Source organism: Zootermopsis nevadensis, unplaced genomic scaffold (genome assembly GCF_977971745.1).
Source record: "Zootermopsis nevadensis isolate Lab colony 2312 unplaced genomic scaffold, Znev_1.0 Znev_ptg000013l, whole genome shotgun sequence".
Taxonomy (NCBI): domain Eukaryota; kingdom Metazoa; phylum Arthropoda; class Insecta; order Blattodea; family Termopsidae; genus Zootermopsis; species Zootermopsis nevadensis.
In genome coordinates, this window is record NW_028259145.1 from 15,334,899 (window position 1) to 15,351,380 (window position 16,482).

The 16,482-nt window shown below is 43.2% G+C and overlaps 1 protein-coding gene across 1 annotated transcript; it reads left to right on the top strand.

Moving 5' to 3' along the window:
- The first annotated feature begins 401 nt into the window (after positions 1-401).
- Positions 402-13,791, top strand: LOC147873906 (kelch-like protein 10). The gene is made up of 10 exons (XM_087348890.1): positions 402-601; positions 2,050-2,237; positions 3,468-3,719; positions 4,835-5,114; positions 6,630-6,866; positions 7,721-7,890; positions 8,507-8,676; positions 10,281-10,439; positions 11,393-11,597; positions 13,444-13,791. The coding sequence occupies exons 2-10, from the start codon at positions 2,053-2,055 to the stop codon at positions 13,583-13,585; spliced, it is 1,800 nt and encodes a 599-aa protein (XP_087205016.1). The 5' UTR covers positions 402-601; positions 2,050-2,052; the 3' UTR covers positions 13,586-13,791.
- The last annotated feature ends 2,691 nt before the right edge of the window (positions 13,792-16,482 follow it).

Here is a 16,482-nt window from a genome sequence, read left to right on the forward strand (position 1 = left end):
CCGACTCCGTCCAGGGCCGCGAGGGCGAGAGGTATGCAGCCACGAGCTTCACTTTCCTGGTTGCCAGCATCGGGTGAATGGCATTTGCCTCCAGCTGCTGCACACCCGAGACTGGCACAGGGTTGTAAATATGGACCGACAATGGTAAGCTTTTATGTGAACACCTGTGTTGCATAACAATGTAATAAAAAGTATTCGAATTTCTAACCCACACCTGCAACAATATTGGCTGAGTATGCCATAAGGCTCTTTTCTCGTGTCTTATACATGCAGTATAATTGCCTGAATAAACAGTAATGCACTCCATTCCTTTGCCTAAGAAACTAATTGTTACGTCATTTGTTTACTCGGCATTGTTGTATTTCATTAGAATATATTTCCGTCAACAATCGGCTTTCGTAATTGCGGGAAGAACTGAGCTGTAAATCGCTTGTAGAAGAAGTGCGTCGTAAACGAGATACTTTTGTTCTGTTAAAAACCTTTCAAAATCACTGAAGTACTTATCTTCAATTTGTGAAACTATCTTCCACTTTTTTATTATTGATTCAATTGGGCATTGCGGGTGGACATCGTGGTCTCTTACTATTGAAAAAGGTTTGAGGTAAGGGATTCCTATTTATTATTATTGCTCTCACATTTATTGTTTTCATCTGCTTTTATGTACTCTTATAAGAGAATTACGCTTTTCTTTCTAACACAATTTTAAGTAATGCTAAATTGACGTCTGTTTGTTCACGGCATCATTTATAATAAAAGAATGTTCCAGGAGGCAATTATCATTTTAAAGGAATGAAACGTGTTTAGTAGAATAGAATCTTAATAAAAATACATCGATGCTAGGAAATGGGGTATAGATTTGAATAATAATTCTAACACTTTACGTCACTTGAGACAGCGACATAATTAATGTGTTTTAGGGAACTGAAAATAATTTTTATTTCGGTTTTACAAGCATAATTATCGACGAACCTCCCTCTTATAATCATCCCACAACAGCAGATTAAATCCGGGGAATGCTTGTATCACTGAGTGCAAAGTCTTTTGTCCTACCTTCTCATATCAAAAGAAAATTAAGATTAAAATGAACAAAAGCGTAGTTTTGCCAGCTGTGCTGTGTGGGTGCAAAACGTGGTCTTTCACTTTGAGGGAGGAACATCAACTGCGTGTCCTTGAGAACAGTGTTTTGAGGATGATATTGAACCCAAAACGGGTAGATAATAGAGAAAAGTGCGTGCCGAGTTTCAAGGCCTGGACTCCTCACCCGATATTTTTAGGTAGGGGCGGGCAGAGGAGGGGTGTTTACAAGTAATTGGTGGGGTGGCCTGAGGGGAAGAGACCGCTGGGGAGTCCTAGACGTAGTTGGGAGGATAATCTCAGGCGGGATCTGAGGAAACTGGATTTTTTGGCCCAGGGCAGGGTCCGGTGGAGGGCTTTGGTTAATTCGGTGATGAAACTTCGGGTTCAGTAAGTCGTGGAGGTAGTTAGTTAGTTAGTTGTATCAGTCACATTTAGAGCTTTGTCATTTTGTATTGAATCTCAACGGGGCGTTTCTGTAACAAAGAAACAAACTTAGACCATGGAGCTGAAGTACTGCTTGAGAATCTAACAGTGTCCCATCTTATCAAATGTCTTGCCTCTTATGTTTCATGTTCGTGTTTACAAGACCCCGCCTGTAAACTATATCCTCAAGCAGATGAAGTCAGTTCAAACCTTCATTCCCCACCTATCTAAGATCCATTTTAATATTATCCCAGTAACGCATAGGACTCTCAAGTGACCTTTTTGTTTCAAGTCTTCCATTTAAAATGTCGCATTCCTCGTCTCTGCCACGTGTACTCATCACCCTTGATCTGACAGCCTATAATTTAATAATTACTCAAGAGACATATAAAGCTCCATAATATGAAGTTTTCGCCATTCCCTTGTCAGTAACTCTCTCAGGACCAGATATTCCTCTGAGTACCGTGTTCCCTCTCTGTCACTCTCAGTTGAAGTGCACACGCGTCAGTATGAAGAGGAACCAGTAACAGCGATGGAATGTTTTTTCAGGAGATGGAGACAAACAAACATCGCAGCTGTTTTCATGATGGGGGCAGGTGCACGTGCAGCAAAGCATTGGTCCCTCTGAATGAGCTGAGAGATAACAACCTCTTGAGTGACGCGGTGTTTAGGTTGGAGGACGGCGGCGTCTTTCGAGTCCACAGAGCAATTCTCTCGATGCGCAGCACATATTTCAGGTTTGTTTATATACTGACGTGGTTGATGAACATGTGAAATGAGGACACAATAGACGTCAATTAGTTTGTGAAATGTTATATCCCGTTTGTTGCATAAACCTGTACTTTTATATGGCTATTTGTCCTCTGTTATTTGTTCATTGTCATGAAATCTCACGGCGGTAGAATCTGATTGGCATTTCAGACGTACTTGCTGCCTTCTTTCCTTGATGATGGAAGCAGTGAGTACCTCTGAAACGTCCGACAATTTCTACGAGACCACACGACGCAACATCGCAGACGACGGACGTGGTTTTTGTGCTAATTTTTAAGTGCGGATGCACCAAGGTGACAGTCAATCGATTTGGAGGGAGAAATAGAATCAACCCATTTTCAAAACGTCTTGGTTTTAATGTATACAGACGACCGACAAAGTACAGATGCAAATTGGTAATTCACCTTCGTCGCGCCATTGTCCGGAACATTGGAAGCTGCTCTGTCTGAAATATAATAAACTGTAACGAAGAACTTGGCGAGAAATGTTTGATTGTTAGGTGAGAATCGTTCGAGAATTTATGCATTCGTTAATTTGCTTGTGTTTAAAATAAAGATGCGGTTAGTTCTTGAAATGAGAAATGAATTATAAACGTCATCCATTGTTTCTGTTACGTTTCTCATGTCATGTTGCAAGCTGTGCCCCTCTTTCAGTTTTCCGACAATCAAATCTTTCTGTTTGTCTTGCACTGCAAAGCCCTCAATTTTTAATATGAAATTATTTGCTGGTTGGTGATCAGTTTTTAAAGACCGTATAGAAACATCGGCTTTCTTTTAAGTTGTTTATTGTCGGGAAAATGTTTTGACAGAACAAATAATTTCATATTACGAACTGATCAATCAGTGGAATGTACAGCCTGTGATGTATGTTGAAATATTTGTGATAATTAGCTGGTTGGCTTTAAAATTTCTGTAATAGTTGTTATAACCTCAGATGTCTCTTGAAGGAGTCAAATGTATGTAAGAAACGAGGTAACCATTCTATAGAACAAATGTTCGCTGCTTGCTATTCGATTTGTGAGTTATATTCTGTTAAGCCTACGCACGCTCTTGAATCTCTCGCTGTTAATCTAATCCCATTAGTACACATTCTGGGAGTTTTTGAAGAATTCTGATTACAAAAATTCATCCACCGCGTTGACTGTAATTTTCTGCTCGCCGTTTCTCGAAATCGACGACTGCTTCGTGACGTTTCAGGCAACTCTTCACGACAACACTGCACAAAAGTGAGGAGACTGATATTCTCCTCCACGGAATTAGCTCGGACCTGATGACGCCGATACTAGACTGTGTTTATTATCGCGAGTTTGACATCCGCTCAGATAACGCGTGTCGGCTGCTCGTGGCGGCTGACCACTTGTGTATTCCGGACGTTACTGAACCCTGCTGCGACTTCCTGAAGGACACGATGGACGCCGACAACTGTATCGGCATCATGCAATTGGCAAGGTAATTTGATGTTCATTTGTCATTTGCTGTGACGCCAGCCTCCGTCGCTGGAGCGAATGAGCTTCACTCAGAGAGCAGCTGAGTGCCGGGTCTGAGATTAAAGCCTCTGACTGAGGACTGGGAGAATTATAATGCGTTGTTGGTCAGGGCTATTGGCAGGTTGTTATTAATGTGCCTGTAATTTAAATGTTCTGATTTAACTGCATACGTTTTGATCGTCATTATGACCAGCAGATGACTAATTTCACAATGTAGAACGTGAATCCCGACCTATTGCAGGGTCACAATTATTTCTGTCTTCCTCTCGAATTCCTTTCCTTATTTCTTTCTCTCTCTGCGGCATTCCTTGCTTCTTACATAATCCTCCCAATATCAATAGCAACATTCAGCCCCACATCTTTCTGCACACAGTAAAATCTCTGTTAAACGACCCTCGATTATCCGATTCCCGCATTAAGCAACCGAATTTCAACCAGATCGGCTGCGATCGAATTCTACCGGCGAGAGTGTGTAAATCGATGTCACGCGGTACAGTTCATTGATCTGACCTCACAGCCAGAATTTGCTGAATATTATGAACACTTCAGGACATTTAGAGAATTGGTTATAATCGGGCAAAGACAAAAAAGAACCTGCTGGTTGCCGTAGAAGGAGAACCCCTACTCCTTCTTCTTGAGGACAACAAAGCAAGCAAATCATCTGACATCGGCAGGATCACACGAGAACATCGACGTCATGCGTTGGACAGCGACTCAGAATGACTAATAAATTCACTATCTTAATACAGGGACTCCCTCGAACAGCGCTCACGAGTGACTCTCTTGCTGTCAACATGTGCGTGCGAAACGCCCGCATCATCAGCCGCCTAGGAAAATGTGTATTGAGTCTTTACTTATTTTTCATTTCCATGATCACGTTCCCCTTCCTCTCGCTGTTGTCTCTCCACTTCTGCTCTCAGTCTCACTCATTCGGGCTTCAAAGGGCTAAGGTGAAAACTGGAGGCGAAATACTGTGGTGTGAAAATGCTTGAGAATTAAGTTCTTGCTGCAGTGTTTTATTGTGTCAGAGTTCGAAGGAGATCGGTTCTGAGTCGGATCTTACCCTCGCTGTCGCAGGTTTCACTTCTTCGCCGACCTTGAGACACACGCTCGTCGCTTCGTTCTGCGCCACTTCGTGCAATTGTCTCAGCAGAAAGAAGAAATGCTGGAACTGTCTGCAGAGGAGCTGCAAGCGATAATCGAGTCCGAGGAACTGAACGTGAAGGACGAGAAAGTTGTGTGGGAGTTCATTCTCCGGTGGATAAACCACGACCCGGGCAACAGGAAAGGCCACATCGTGGACCTTTTGAAGGGCGTCAGACTGGGACTCCTTGACGCAAAGTTTTTCACTGAAATGGTCAGTATGCCCCTGAAATCGTGGAAGTTTATGGGAAGTGAAGCCCACATTTTAAATTCCATTTTCACACGTGTTCGTAACTAATTAATACAAATCGTAAGACTTTTACTTCGTCACGTCTGTCCGCAGTTCCATCTCGAGAACGTCTAAGCGGATTTTCATTAAATTTAATACTGATGAGCTTTAACAGAATCAGTTGACACATTCCAATTCTGGTTAAAATCTTACACTAACAACGTGAAAATTTAGCATTGATTTTAATGCCTTATTCCGCGCAAATTTTGCTGCGTAAGAAGTCCCCATATTTCCTTAGTTTCCATGGCTGCAATAACTACCTGTGGAATGGCGCTGGTAACGCGCTCGCATATGTGCGCGTGCGTGTGCGTGTGCAAAAACAAATATTTGATCCGTCCTTTAATGCAGAAATGTGGTTGGAGTTAATAATCGTCTTTTACTCACCGTCTATAAGCGGCCGTTGGTTTGACGGTCCGTCTGCGCTAGAACCTTTGATTACAGTCTCAGCGTTTATTAAGATCCATTGCATGTTTCAGTTCAACCACAGCATTCAAACGTCCACTCAACTTGAATAGGAAAATCCCCCAACAGATTAATCACGTCTTCTGGCGCAGCGTTCTACTGAAACAAAGATCCTACTGCCATAAGAAGCGTATCTTAGCTGCTATAATAATTTCACGCATCTCCGACGATTATATATATAGTCAACCCGAGATCACTTCAGCGTGATGAGCCTCAGCTGATTGAACACACAGGGACAACAGATATTTAAAAAGTGCAGCAAGAAAGCCTCGTTTTACATCCAACAGTAAATTACCCGAAGGGCTTCAAACTCATAGACAGCTTGATCATTCCAATATTCTAACAACCACCACCTCACGAAGCAGGCATACAACTTACGATATTCTTTCTTCTACTTCAGCATGAGCTTTAAACCGAGAGAAAAAAATGTTTCTACTCAAGGTCAAAAGTCCTGTGCTTTCAGCCACTCACCTCTTATGATTACGTGTGAAACAATCGCACGGATCCATGGAAATGTTAACTGCTTCAAATGTCTTTACAATTTATCATTCGTATCTTATAGATTCGAACCACCTGAAGATGACAAATTAAGGTCGAAACATGCAGTGGATCTTCATAGTCATCGAGCCCGTAATCACACATTGTTGTGTTGACGGACCTTGAAGCCAATCATCGGCATGCAGCAGTTTGCCTCCATTGAATCTCGAAGCAACTAATTGTCATAATTTTTTTTGATGCTACGTAATTTTGACGATTAATTAAGGTCATCGAAACAAAAGGAATGTGATGATCGCAGCGTGCATCTCGCACGGGAGAGACGGGAAATAAGTTACATTTTTGAATGTAACTCAAAATGCAACTCTTACTAAAGTATTTAGCTTTTATTTTAAACACATTTCAATACATTTCTCTCTGGTCAATTTAACTTTACCATCCCTTCCTAAAAGTTTATAAGGTCCACATTGAACTGTTCAACAGGTATCCAGTCACCCTTACGTGACGCAAAATGAGGACTGCAGCCCCGTGATCTCCGAGACGCTCACATTCTTCCGCGACGTGGAAATGATGAAGAAGGAAGACAAGGAATTCGTGACACCAAGGATTGCCTACCCACGAATCCCACAGGATTTTCTGCTTGCTGTTTGTGGGCGTAGGGACGAAAGCCCGACAGATGTGATCGAAGCTTACGACGCACGAGCAGACCGATGGAGTGTAGTGAGTTACACAAAATTCTACTCTTACCGTGCCTTGTTAAATGACGCCTCAGATAATAATAATTTTCTTCTTTTTTGCTTATTTTTACTAAGTAATTGTTTATTTAAGCTTAATAAAAAGGACCTCTTTGCCTTTTTCGTGTTTATGTACCTGAATTGGGGTGAACCCCTTTTTTAAAAGAAGCTTCAAAGACATGAATTAAAAAGAATGAATACATAAATTACACAAATGCTGAGTCTCATGTGAAATGTAATTTATAATAGGAACTACCTTAGGCATGAAGTTTGCTTTAAATATCATTTACAATAAGCGTCTTACATCAACTGTCATGGCAACCTGTTTGCTGATTTTAGATATGAAACGAAATCACCGTTGATCATCAGTGGATTTCATCGTAATAATTGAAGCACTGATGAGTGTCGATGTTGGCCATCTGAGTGGTAACGCCGCCTGAATTAGAAGGCTGGTACACTGTTTTGGGTGGGGTGGGGGACGTACTGCCTCCAGCTTTGCGTCGATAAAACCCAAAACACCAACATCAGTCTTCACCATCGTACAGACCTGAAATGTCAACTGTTGTTCAGAAGTTCTACTTTTGTCTGTCGTATTTGACGAGAGCACTGGTAATGTTTGAGCTTCTCTTCGGGTCTTCCTGTTTCCCCAAGTTAATTTCTCACGGTCTATGTCGAGTGCGGTAGGCCCGGACACCCAGCACGGTGTGGCAATTTCGGCCCACTGTTGGGGAATGTACCTCTGATCCGGTGGTTGGTGGCTTGGACCCTAATGCAAGGACTTCACATTAGTAGACCAAATGACCCAAAGTAACATAAAGCCATAACCTGTCGTTCCTGCAGGTAGCGGATGTCGAACCGATCGGACCGCGAGTCAACCATGGCACGGCAGTAGTCGGTTTCGACATTTACATCATCGGCGGTTTCGACGGCGTGGAAGTCTTACGCTCATGTCGCTGCTTCAACGCTGTTACGAAGACAAGGCGCGAGGTGGCGCCTATGGAAGCCCGAAGGTAAGATGCAGAGCGATCCTAAGGAATTCCTTGGAGCAGAGTCCTTGTTCAAAAGCTGATAGTCGCTCTGTTAGTCAAGATATAAATATATCACTCACATACAGGAGGACATTTGCGACAATTTTGGTTGTAGGTCAAACACGAATAGAAGCCAATCACAGACAGCGTTCGTAGTTTTTCCAGGTTTTAAGAATGTGATTTGCTTGTTAATTTATTTGGCGAGCGAAAAATTGCGTCCATGAGCCGGGATATCTCAGTCAGTATAGTGACTAGCTACGGGCTGGAAGACCGGGATTCGATCACCGACGGTGGTAGAGGATTTTTCCTCTAGCCTCTGCGTCCAGACCGGCTCTGGGGCCCACCCAGCCTCCTCTACAATGGGTACCGGGGTCCTTTCCCGGGGGTAAAGCCGGCCGGGGCGTGATACTGACCACTCACCCCCATCTAGTGCCGGGGTCAAGAAAGAGAGGAGCTAAACCTCCACTCACCCCAAACGGCTACATGGCGTATAGTGGGACAAACTTTACTTTACTTACAATTGCGTCCTGCAAGAGGGGATGCTACCCCATCAGCAATAAATGTGCATAGCAGAGCGTGTAGTTTTCTTTCGTTTCAGACGCAGATTAAGTGTAGCTGTTCTCCGAAATGCAGTGTACGCCATGGGCGGTTACGGTCGAAGTGAGGTTACCGGTACGGCGGAAAGATATGACCCCAAGACGAACCAGTGGTCTTCGATCGCTCCCATGAACACAAAGCGACGTAATGCGAGTGCGGCTGTGCTGAATGGTACGTAAGTTCTGTGAAACAGAAATGTGTGAATTAGTGCAGAAGGCGAGGCGTCTGTCTGTCTATCCGCGTGCCACAACGCAAGAACGTTTGAAGGAATCGCAGGATTTGAGGTTCTCACGGTGGCGAGTACGAAGATGGCCGTCGTTTGGCTTTTACGGACGTTTCAGAGTAACTTTATGCCTTCATCATCAAGGCATTCCTCTTCGCTCTTTAACGTAGTTTTCCTCATTCCAATAGCCAATATTCTTTTATTATCCCTTTCTTTTATCCGTGCTACGTACTACGTTATTTCACAGACTGTGAAGGCTTGAAATTCTGAATAAGTGATGGATTCTTCTGCCCTTTGAAGCTGTCCCTGTACATCGTCTTCTACCTTTGTTGTGTACACTAGCAGTGAATGCAAATAACCACCAAACTATCAAACTGGCTCTAATATAAGACAGATGTACGAGATGCGATCAGAAAGTTTCCAGGCTGTGTCAATAGAGGGCGAACCGGATGTAGTACGAGCTTCTGCCGCTAAGGGATTGGGCCTACATTCATAGTGAATCAGTGTGCCAGCCGGCATCATCGAATTAGCATTTGTTTCTTAGTTATGGGCGTTTTGGTAGTGCATTGCACCGACCCTCCTGCGATTGCGGATTTTCATGAACAAAGAGTGTGCATCAAATTTTGCCAAAGACTCGACAAAACGGCTACGGAAACCTATGAAATGCTAAAGCAAGCATTTGGGGAGTCCGCAATGGGTCGTGCACAAACGTTTGTGTGGCATTCACGTTTTAAAAATGGCCGAACCTCTGTCGATGATGACGAGCGTTCTGGACGACCATCTTCGAGCACAACGCCCGAAAATGTTACGAAGATTCGGCAGGCCATTCACGAAGTTCGACGTCGTACCATCAACGACTTGTGCGACATTGTTCGGATAGGCTATGGGACCTGTCAGCTGATTCTATAGGAAGAACTCCACATGCGACGCATCGCACCCAAGTTTGTGCCAAGGCTCCTGTCTGAGGACCAGAAGCAGAATCGACTTCTCGTTTGTCAGGAGCTCAAAGATCTTGCAAGAACCGACCCCAACTTCCTTTCTAAGGTTTCCTCTTCCCAAAGATGAAAATTCACCTAAAGGGAAGGAGATTTGAGACGATAGAAGAGATTCAGGCAGAATCGCAGATGGTGCTTGACAGGCTGACAAGGAAAGATTTCCAGGGATGCTTCCAGGCTTGGCAGCGGCGCTGGGATCGTTGTGTTCACTCCCAGGGGAACTACTTCGAGGATGATGGATGAATTTAATACCTGAGATAAGTGTACGGGTTTTTATAGGCGCAGTCTGGAAACTTTCTTATCGCACATCCATTAAAATCATTTCCTCTGACACGCTGATTGTGTGCATTCAAAACAAAGAAACAGATGAACAGAAACAGCCGTGTCCGTGCAGTTGCTATGACACGAAGGGGGACATTAGATACTATATAATTAGTGGATTTACAGATTTAAGTATGGATTGTCCCATGTTTGTGCTCTGCATGGACCAGTTTAATGCCTCTGTCTTCATCAAATATGTGTACAGTTTGTGTCATTTTGTTAATTTGTTTTTACAGACAAAATATACATCGCTGCTGGATATGATGGTCAAATTTTTCTAAACTCGGTGGAAGTTTATGACCCGGACACCAATCAGTGGACGTTCGTTGCACCAATGTGGACTGTACGTATCGATGGTTGTTGCATCGCCTTCCACGGCTGTCTGTACGCCCTAGGTGAGAATTCTGGACGTTCTGAGTGTTGCTCCTCTATCATTCTTACAGAACTACTGTTGTGAAATGTATTCCTGGTTGTCATTGAGTGACTGAGATTTTTTGAACAGCAATTTTATCCCGTCTTTACAGAGTAACTTTTTCAGTATTTTTAACCCTGATTCGTGGTTTCGATTACATTCTCCACAAAGATAATTAACTAACTAACTAACAGCGGTTAATCTCAACCAAAATATGCCCCATTTGTCATACAGTCCCTGTTTGAAAGGTAAATATTTTGTTCTTGTAGGAAGGAAATTTCCGTTTGGCGTGCTATTATCTCAAAATGCAGGTGGTTTAAAGCAGCCCTTTCGCAGTCTTAGTTTTTCGTCAATTGCTTGTGTAATGCCGTTTTCAACAGTTTAGCTTGAGCTTATCTTGGACGCTATTTTCGCACGCAGTTTCATGAAGCAGAAAACAGGTGTCAGGTGCAATTTCCTGATGCTATAAGTACGAAAATAATGTAGGTATTCGATACTTAATTTCGTTCCTGGTGCTAATACTAACACTACAAAAGGGAATGGATTTTCTTTTCTGTATTTCATTCATTACATCCGGTTACGGAATTACAAAATTTAAGAACTTAATTTCCGTTGGGTCCACTAGACCACCGAGGCCGACACATCTAGGAAGTTATAATTAGTAATCTTTAAGAGAAGAAATCACTTGTGATACATAGGCGTAAACGAAAGGATGATATTAACATATTTTTAAGTAACTGGAGTAAGTGGAAAGGGTTCAACTTCCGACTTTTGTGAGTACGGTAATGAAATTTGTGGCTCTAAAAAAGGCCAGATATTTCGTGGCCAGTTGACAGAGTAATAAATATCGATGCTTGTGATTAGAATAAGTTTCGTTTGCCAGCTTTTCTTTATGTACTGTGAACTATTACGGAATGTACGTGTGTGTATGTGCAGGAGGATATCGCGGGATATCACACGAGCGCAGTACAGAAAAGTATGACCCCGAAGAAGACACGTGGACCGAGATCCCTTACATGAAAATCGCAGGCAGAATCTACTACGCAGAAGTCATCGACGAGACGATCTTTGTCTTCGTTGCATACCAAAGACGGGGCCTCACCTTACGTGTCAAATGTTTCAATGACAAGGAAAATCGATGGTTTGTTTCTTTGTTTGTTTGATTGTTTGGGACCGTATAATCACAAACTGTTACTTTCGAAAAACACTAGGAAGTGAACCAGTTCCGGTCGACAAATCCGCGATCTTGCGGATGCTCTGCCGTGTAGTGTCGTAGAAACTGACCGACGTGTCAGAGGTTCTTACTGCTTACTCAGGGCCGTGAATACAACGAGCAAAAAGTGGGAGAAAGAAAGGGGGTTGAATGAACGCAGGCAGGGCGATGTTGCAGTCAAGCTGAATCGTTAAAGCAGAGAGCGAGTGACTAGGTAATGATAATCAGACATAAGCTGTAACTGCGTTGATAAGAAGCTGTTAGAGTAAGTTTCATTGATCAAGGGCATTTTCTTGGGCAGGAAGTTTCTAGCGTTCAGCACATCAGCTTCGCCATAATCATCGGCTTTCATCAAAGTGTTAAGCCAGTTTCAGGTTTAACGACGCCTTTCCGTCTAATGTTCCCATTTTTGATGGAAGTTTATTTGGAAATGAGAGAGAGAGAGACAACCACCAACCAAAAAGCTAACTGAGGGCGGAGTCCTGCGCAAGCGCAAGCATCGTCCCTACCTAGGTGACACCATACCTGCGCACAAGGCGTATTGCTGGAAATGGTACACGGTCTTAACTAGAAAACGGAAATTATGCTAACGCTAACGGGGTTTCGTCGTGGCGAGAGCCTCGACCATTAGAACTGGGATCCGTTGCTGCTGATGGGAGGTTATCCCGTCAGGCAAGTTGTCCAAAGGAATTTGGTTGGTTGGATCTATTTGGAAATGGCTGTCTCTTGGCCTTTTTGACCATGCAGTTTCGTGCCATCTGTTGACGGAGTGAGTAAGGAGCTCCAAAGATATCCCAGAATGCAGCCTTCTTCTTACTCGTCCGTGCAAGAGCCAGAAATCCCACAGAAAATAATTTGATTTTTGTTCTTGTCTGTTTGACCTCCAACAGAACCTCTCCAGAACTATTTATGGCGGGACAAAAAACAAGTAAATTTTGAAAATAGAGGGAAATATTGTTATAGGTGCACGTCTCAAACAAAACGCGCCTCTCTCTCCAAAGAAATTGTGGGATTAAAATATTATTCTGAACGAAGTGTACCAAACGTAGCTAGCTCGGAACACAGGTCATTTCACAGCGTTTTACAGCAGTCATAACCTCTCTTCCATTTTGATGTAATAAAATGGATTATGTTATAATAGTACGTTGGCTGGTGTTCGATGTGTTTTTGCGTAAAAAAGATTACGTGGGATCTGTTCTGAAATATGGTGTGGGAATCGGGCTCTGAAGTCCAATTGGGGGAATTTTTGTTAAGGTTGTCTGGAAACAAAATACACGCAAACATCGACCAGACTACACAGCGCAATAACCCAGAAGACAGAAATCTTCATACACGCAAAGACATTTCGGTGGGAGTCTGAGCCCTTAACTTCAAGCAGTTTTCCATTCTACCCAAAGACAGAGCCAGCCCATCAGGCATGGATATTTTTAGGTCAACACATTTTACGACACCCTAAGATAATTCTTTTATATTTATTCTGCACCGAAATCTCTGATATTTTAGAACCCCAAAAGAAGAAATATATTTTTTAAGAAAACTGTTAACTTCTTTATCTAAATGCACTGACATTCAAATTACATTTCTATTAAATTTATATAAAGTAACTTATTTATGGTAGAAGACGCATTCCTTCATGAGTTACATCATCTCATGTAGAGCTACATATTTTCTGTAACTGTGTCCTTGAAATGTGTTAAAAATTGTCTTGAGTGTAGATAATATTGATGAATGATGAAGAAGGGTTTGTTTTCACTTTTAATATTTCAAATTACAGGCACCAGGCGGAGAACTTGAATGTTTGTAGATATGGGATGTCGACTTGTGTCATCAAGAACGTACCGAATGCAAGTGATTACGCCTACAAACACAGAGACAAGTTAATGGAGGAGAAACGTAAAAAAATGCTGGATTGTTAAAATTAGTAGTTTACAGTTAATTACAACCACGATGAACACATTAATTGTAATTAAGCACCTTACGAAAGAAATGTTCTTGCTTCATGAACATCGTTTACAAAAACTTCATTATGAAGGCAACACTCTGAGAATTTTGTACTGATTTCTTATATACGTGTGATATTTAAAAGAAATTAGAAATTACATTTGGCTGAGTAGCTGGGTAATTTTGCCATGTCTTTGGGGAAGTATCAACCTTTTCAAATGCCATGAAGATACAGACGATGGTTTCAGCTAACAGATGTATATATTTATTAACGGTATTTTGCAAGGTACTTTTAGGTATTTTAATGAATAAGTACAAATTATTACCTCAAAATACACAAAACTAGGAACTTGAATTTAGTTAAGTTACTTACAGAGTAAAAGAAAAATGTGACAGCTCTAATCAAATGGGGAACTCACAGAATGTTTCCGAGATAAAATCAAATAAGAATCAGCTTAACCGATCATAAGCCGGGGCTGGAAGAAGACTCTAATGCCGTCACACTGCCTGGTACTGGGGTAATACCGGACCATTAAGTGCCATTAACCGAGACGTGGTTAACAACACATTATTTATTCCCGCCCGAGCCCAGTATGTTACTAGAAGATGAGACATGCATATTTGTACTTTCAAATTAAGGAATAAGAACACAAAGCTACAGCAGGAATTATTTGCTCCATTCAGTGCTCACTTTACTACATATAATTTTAGATTAATAGTTAGTTTCTTTTTCTTCCAGTGTTCACATGGTTTTTGCCTGCATGAGGATGTTTGGAATTAATGACAGTATACAAATGATGAAAATGCCAATTCTATATTGTGTTAAGAGAAGTAAATTTTAATAACTTAGTTAATGTAAGAATGTTTTGGTATTGAATTTGCAACATGAAGATGGCAATCTTCTGGGTTGTTGTGCCGTGTAGTCAGGTGGACATCTACTAGACTACATGGCGCAACAACCCAGAAGACAGCCATCTTCAGACTCACCGCCATGAAAACCTCAAATCGTACATAAATTTGTAACATATTTAGCTTTGAAAGTTTATCTCACAATCTGTGTTACTTGTTACATTTTTGCTGGTTAAGCCCTAACCGATGGGAACAATTTAAATGGAACCTACCTTGTGGGAAGAGGAGATTTAAACCCCATATCTGTCGTCTATACCATGTACTAAGATAGGCTTTGTGGGATGAAACTGAGATATATGGAAGGAAGTCTGAAATGGAGAATTTGAAATTTTGTTCTCCTCCCCAGTATTGTCGGGGAGGTTAAGTCGAAAAAAATGAGATGGGCGGGGCATGGATGGGGCAAGAGGTGTGTATATACTGGGTATTGGTTGGGTAGTGGCTAAGAATTGAACCAGGAACCTCTGAGGTACATATGAGCCATGTTAACATTTGAAAGAATCTACACAGTCAGCTTGTAGAGGAGGCCTTCGACTGAGACCGTGTCAAAGGCTTTGTCCACGTCCAAGAAAACCGCCCCAGTTAGCCGCCTCTCATCAAAGTTCCTGTTTACCCTTTCAACGAGACGAGCCAGCTGCAGCTTCGTGTTGTGCCTACGCCGGAACCTAAACTGCTCGTCGCGCAGCAGTCCGCGTTCGTTCGCCTCGTGTAGGACCCTAGTTAATAGGATCTTACAGAGCTTTCCGACCGTGTAAAGAAGACTGGTCGGTCTGTAGGAACAAGGTAGCGTGGGGTCTTTGCCCGGTTTCAGTATGGACACCACGCGAGCGTTTTTTCACGCCGAGGGGAAATACTGCCTGCGGAGGACCGCGTTGAACACTTTCGTGAGGTAGGTTATCGTGGAAGATGTCTCAGGACCCTGTTCGGTAAACCGTTGGGGCCCGGAACCTTCCAACTTCTTGAGTCTCTTAATAGCCTGAAGGACCTCCGAGGGTCTGGTTAATTTCGATTCACTTGAGGGGGCATGCTCGTATGCTCGCATCGCCTCGTTAACCATGTCAATAAATGTCGGGTCCGACGGATCGTCCACCAGCTGAAACTGGACCTCAATGTTGTCGGCCAGGGCTTCCGCCTTCTCGGAGTCCGAGACAGCGCGTCCTCCCTGCACAAGCAAGATGGCGACGGAGTGGTGACTCGCATCACCCGCTTAGCAATCTTCCAAAGCGACTGGTCCTCGCAGGCCAAGGATTCCAGCGCGTCGCTCCGCTGTTCGTTCGTCCACTCGTTGAACCGACAGGTCACCGACCTCTGGAGTCGGTTGACCTGAGCTTTGAAAGTGGAGTCCCTCGTGACCTGCCAGCGCCGCCTCAGCCGGTTCTTCAGGCGTATTTCATCCCGAATACTAGTGGCCAAAGGCGGACGCCTGTCAGCGCAGGTTCAGTCAGATACACAGGTAGGGCGAAGTCTTTGACGAGGGCAATGTCAAGGACGTCGGGGGTTTCGTTGTGTGTGTAAGGAGCCGCTTTTGGGGAGGCCGGCCCGTATATCAAGCAGGAGTTTCTGTTATCCTAATCCCGTAGGAGCGAACCCCTCGTAGAGATGAGCCAAGAAATCCATTCCGTGTGCTTCGCGTTGAGGTCACCGGCCAATAGGACCGGGATATACTCGGTGAGGTCCGACTCCGTCCAGGGCCGCGAGGGCGAGAGGTATGCAGCCACGAGCTTCACATTCCTGGTTGCCAGCATCGGGTGAATGGCATTTGCCTCCAGCTGCTGCACACCCGAGACTGGCACAGGGTTGTAAATATGGACCGACAATGGTAAGCTTTTATGTGAACACCTGTGTTGCATAACAATGTAATAAAAAGTATTCGAATTTCTAACCCACACCTGCAACAATATTGGCTGAGTATGCCATAAGGCTCTTTTCTCGTGTCTTATACATGCAGTATAATTGCCTGAATAAA

Bases quoted from the DNA above. Each gene is read 5' to 3' on its own strand.
- LOC147873906 (XM_087348890.1), top strand. From the start codon at position 2,053: ATGGAGACAAACAAACATCGCAGCTGTTTTCATGATGGGGGCAGGTGC. The intron at 8,677-10,280 runs GTACGTAAGTTC...TTGTTTTTACAG, and splicing joins GAGTGCGGCTGTGCTGAATG to ACAAAATATACATCGCTGCT. The intron at 11,598-13,443 runs GTTTGTTTCTTT...TTCAAATTACAG, and splicing joins AATGACAAGGAAAATCGATG to GCACCAGGCGGAGAACTTGA.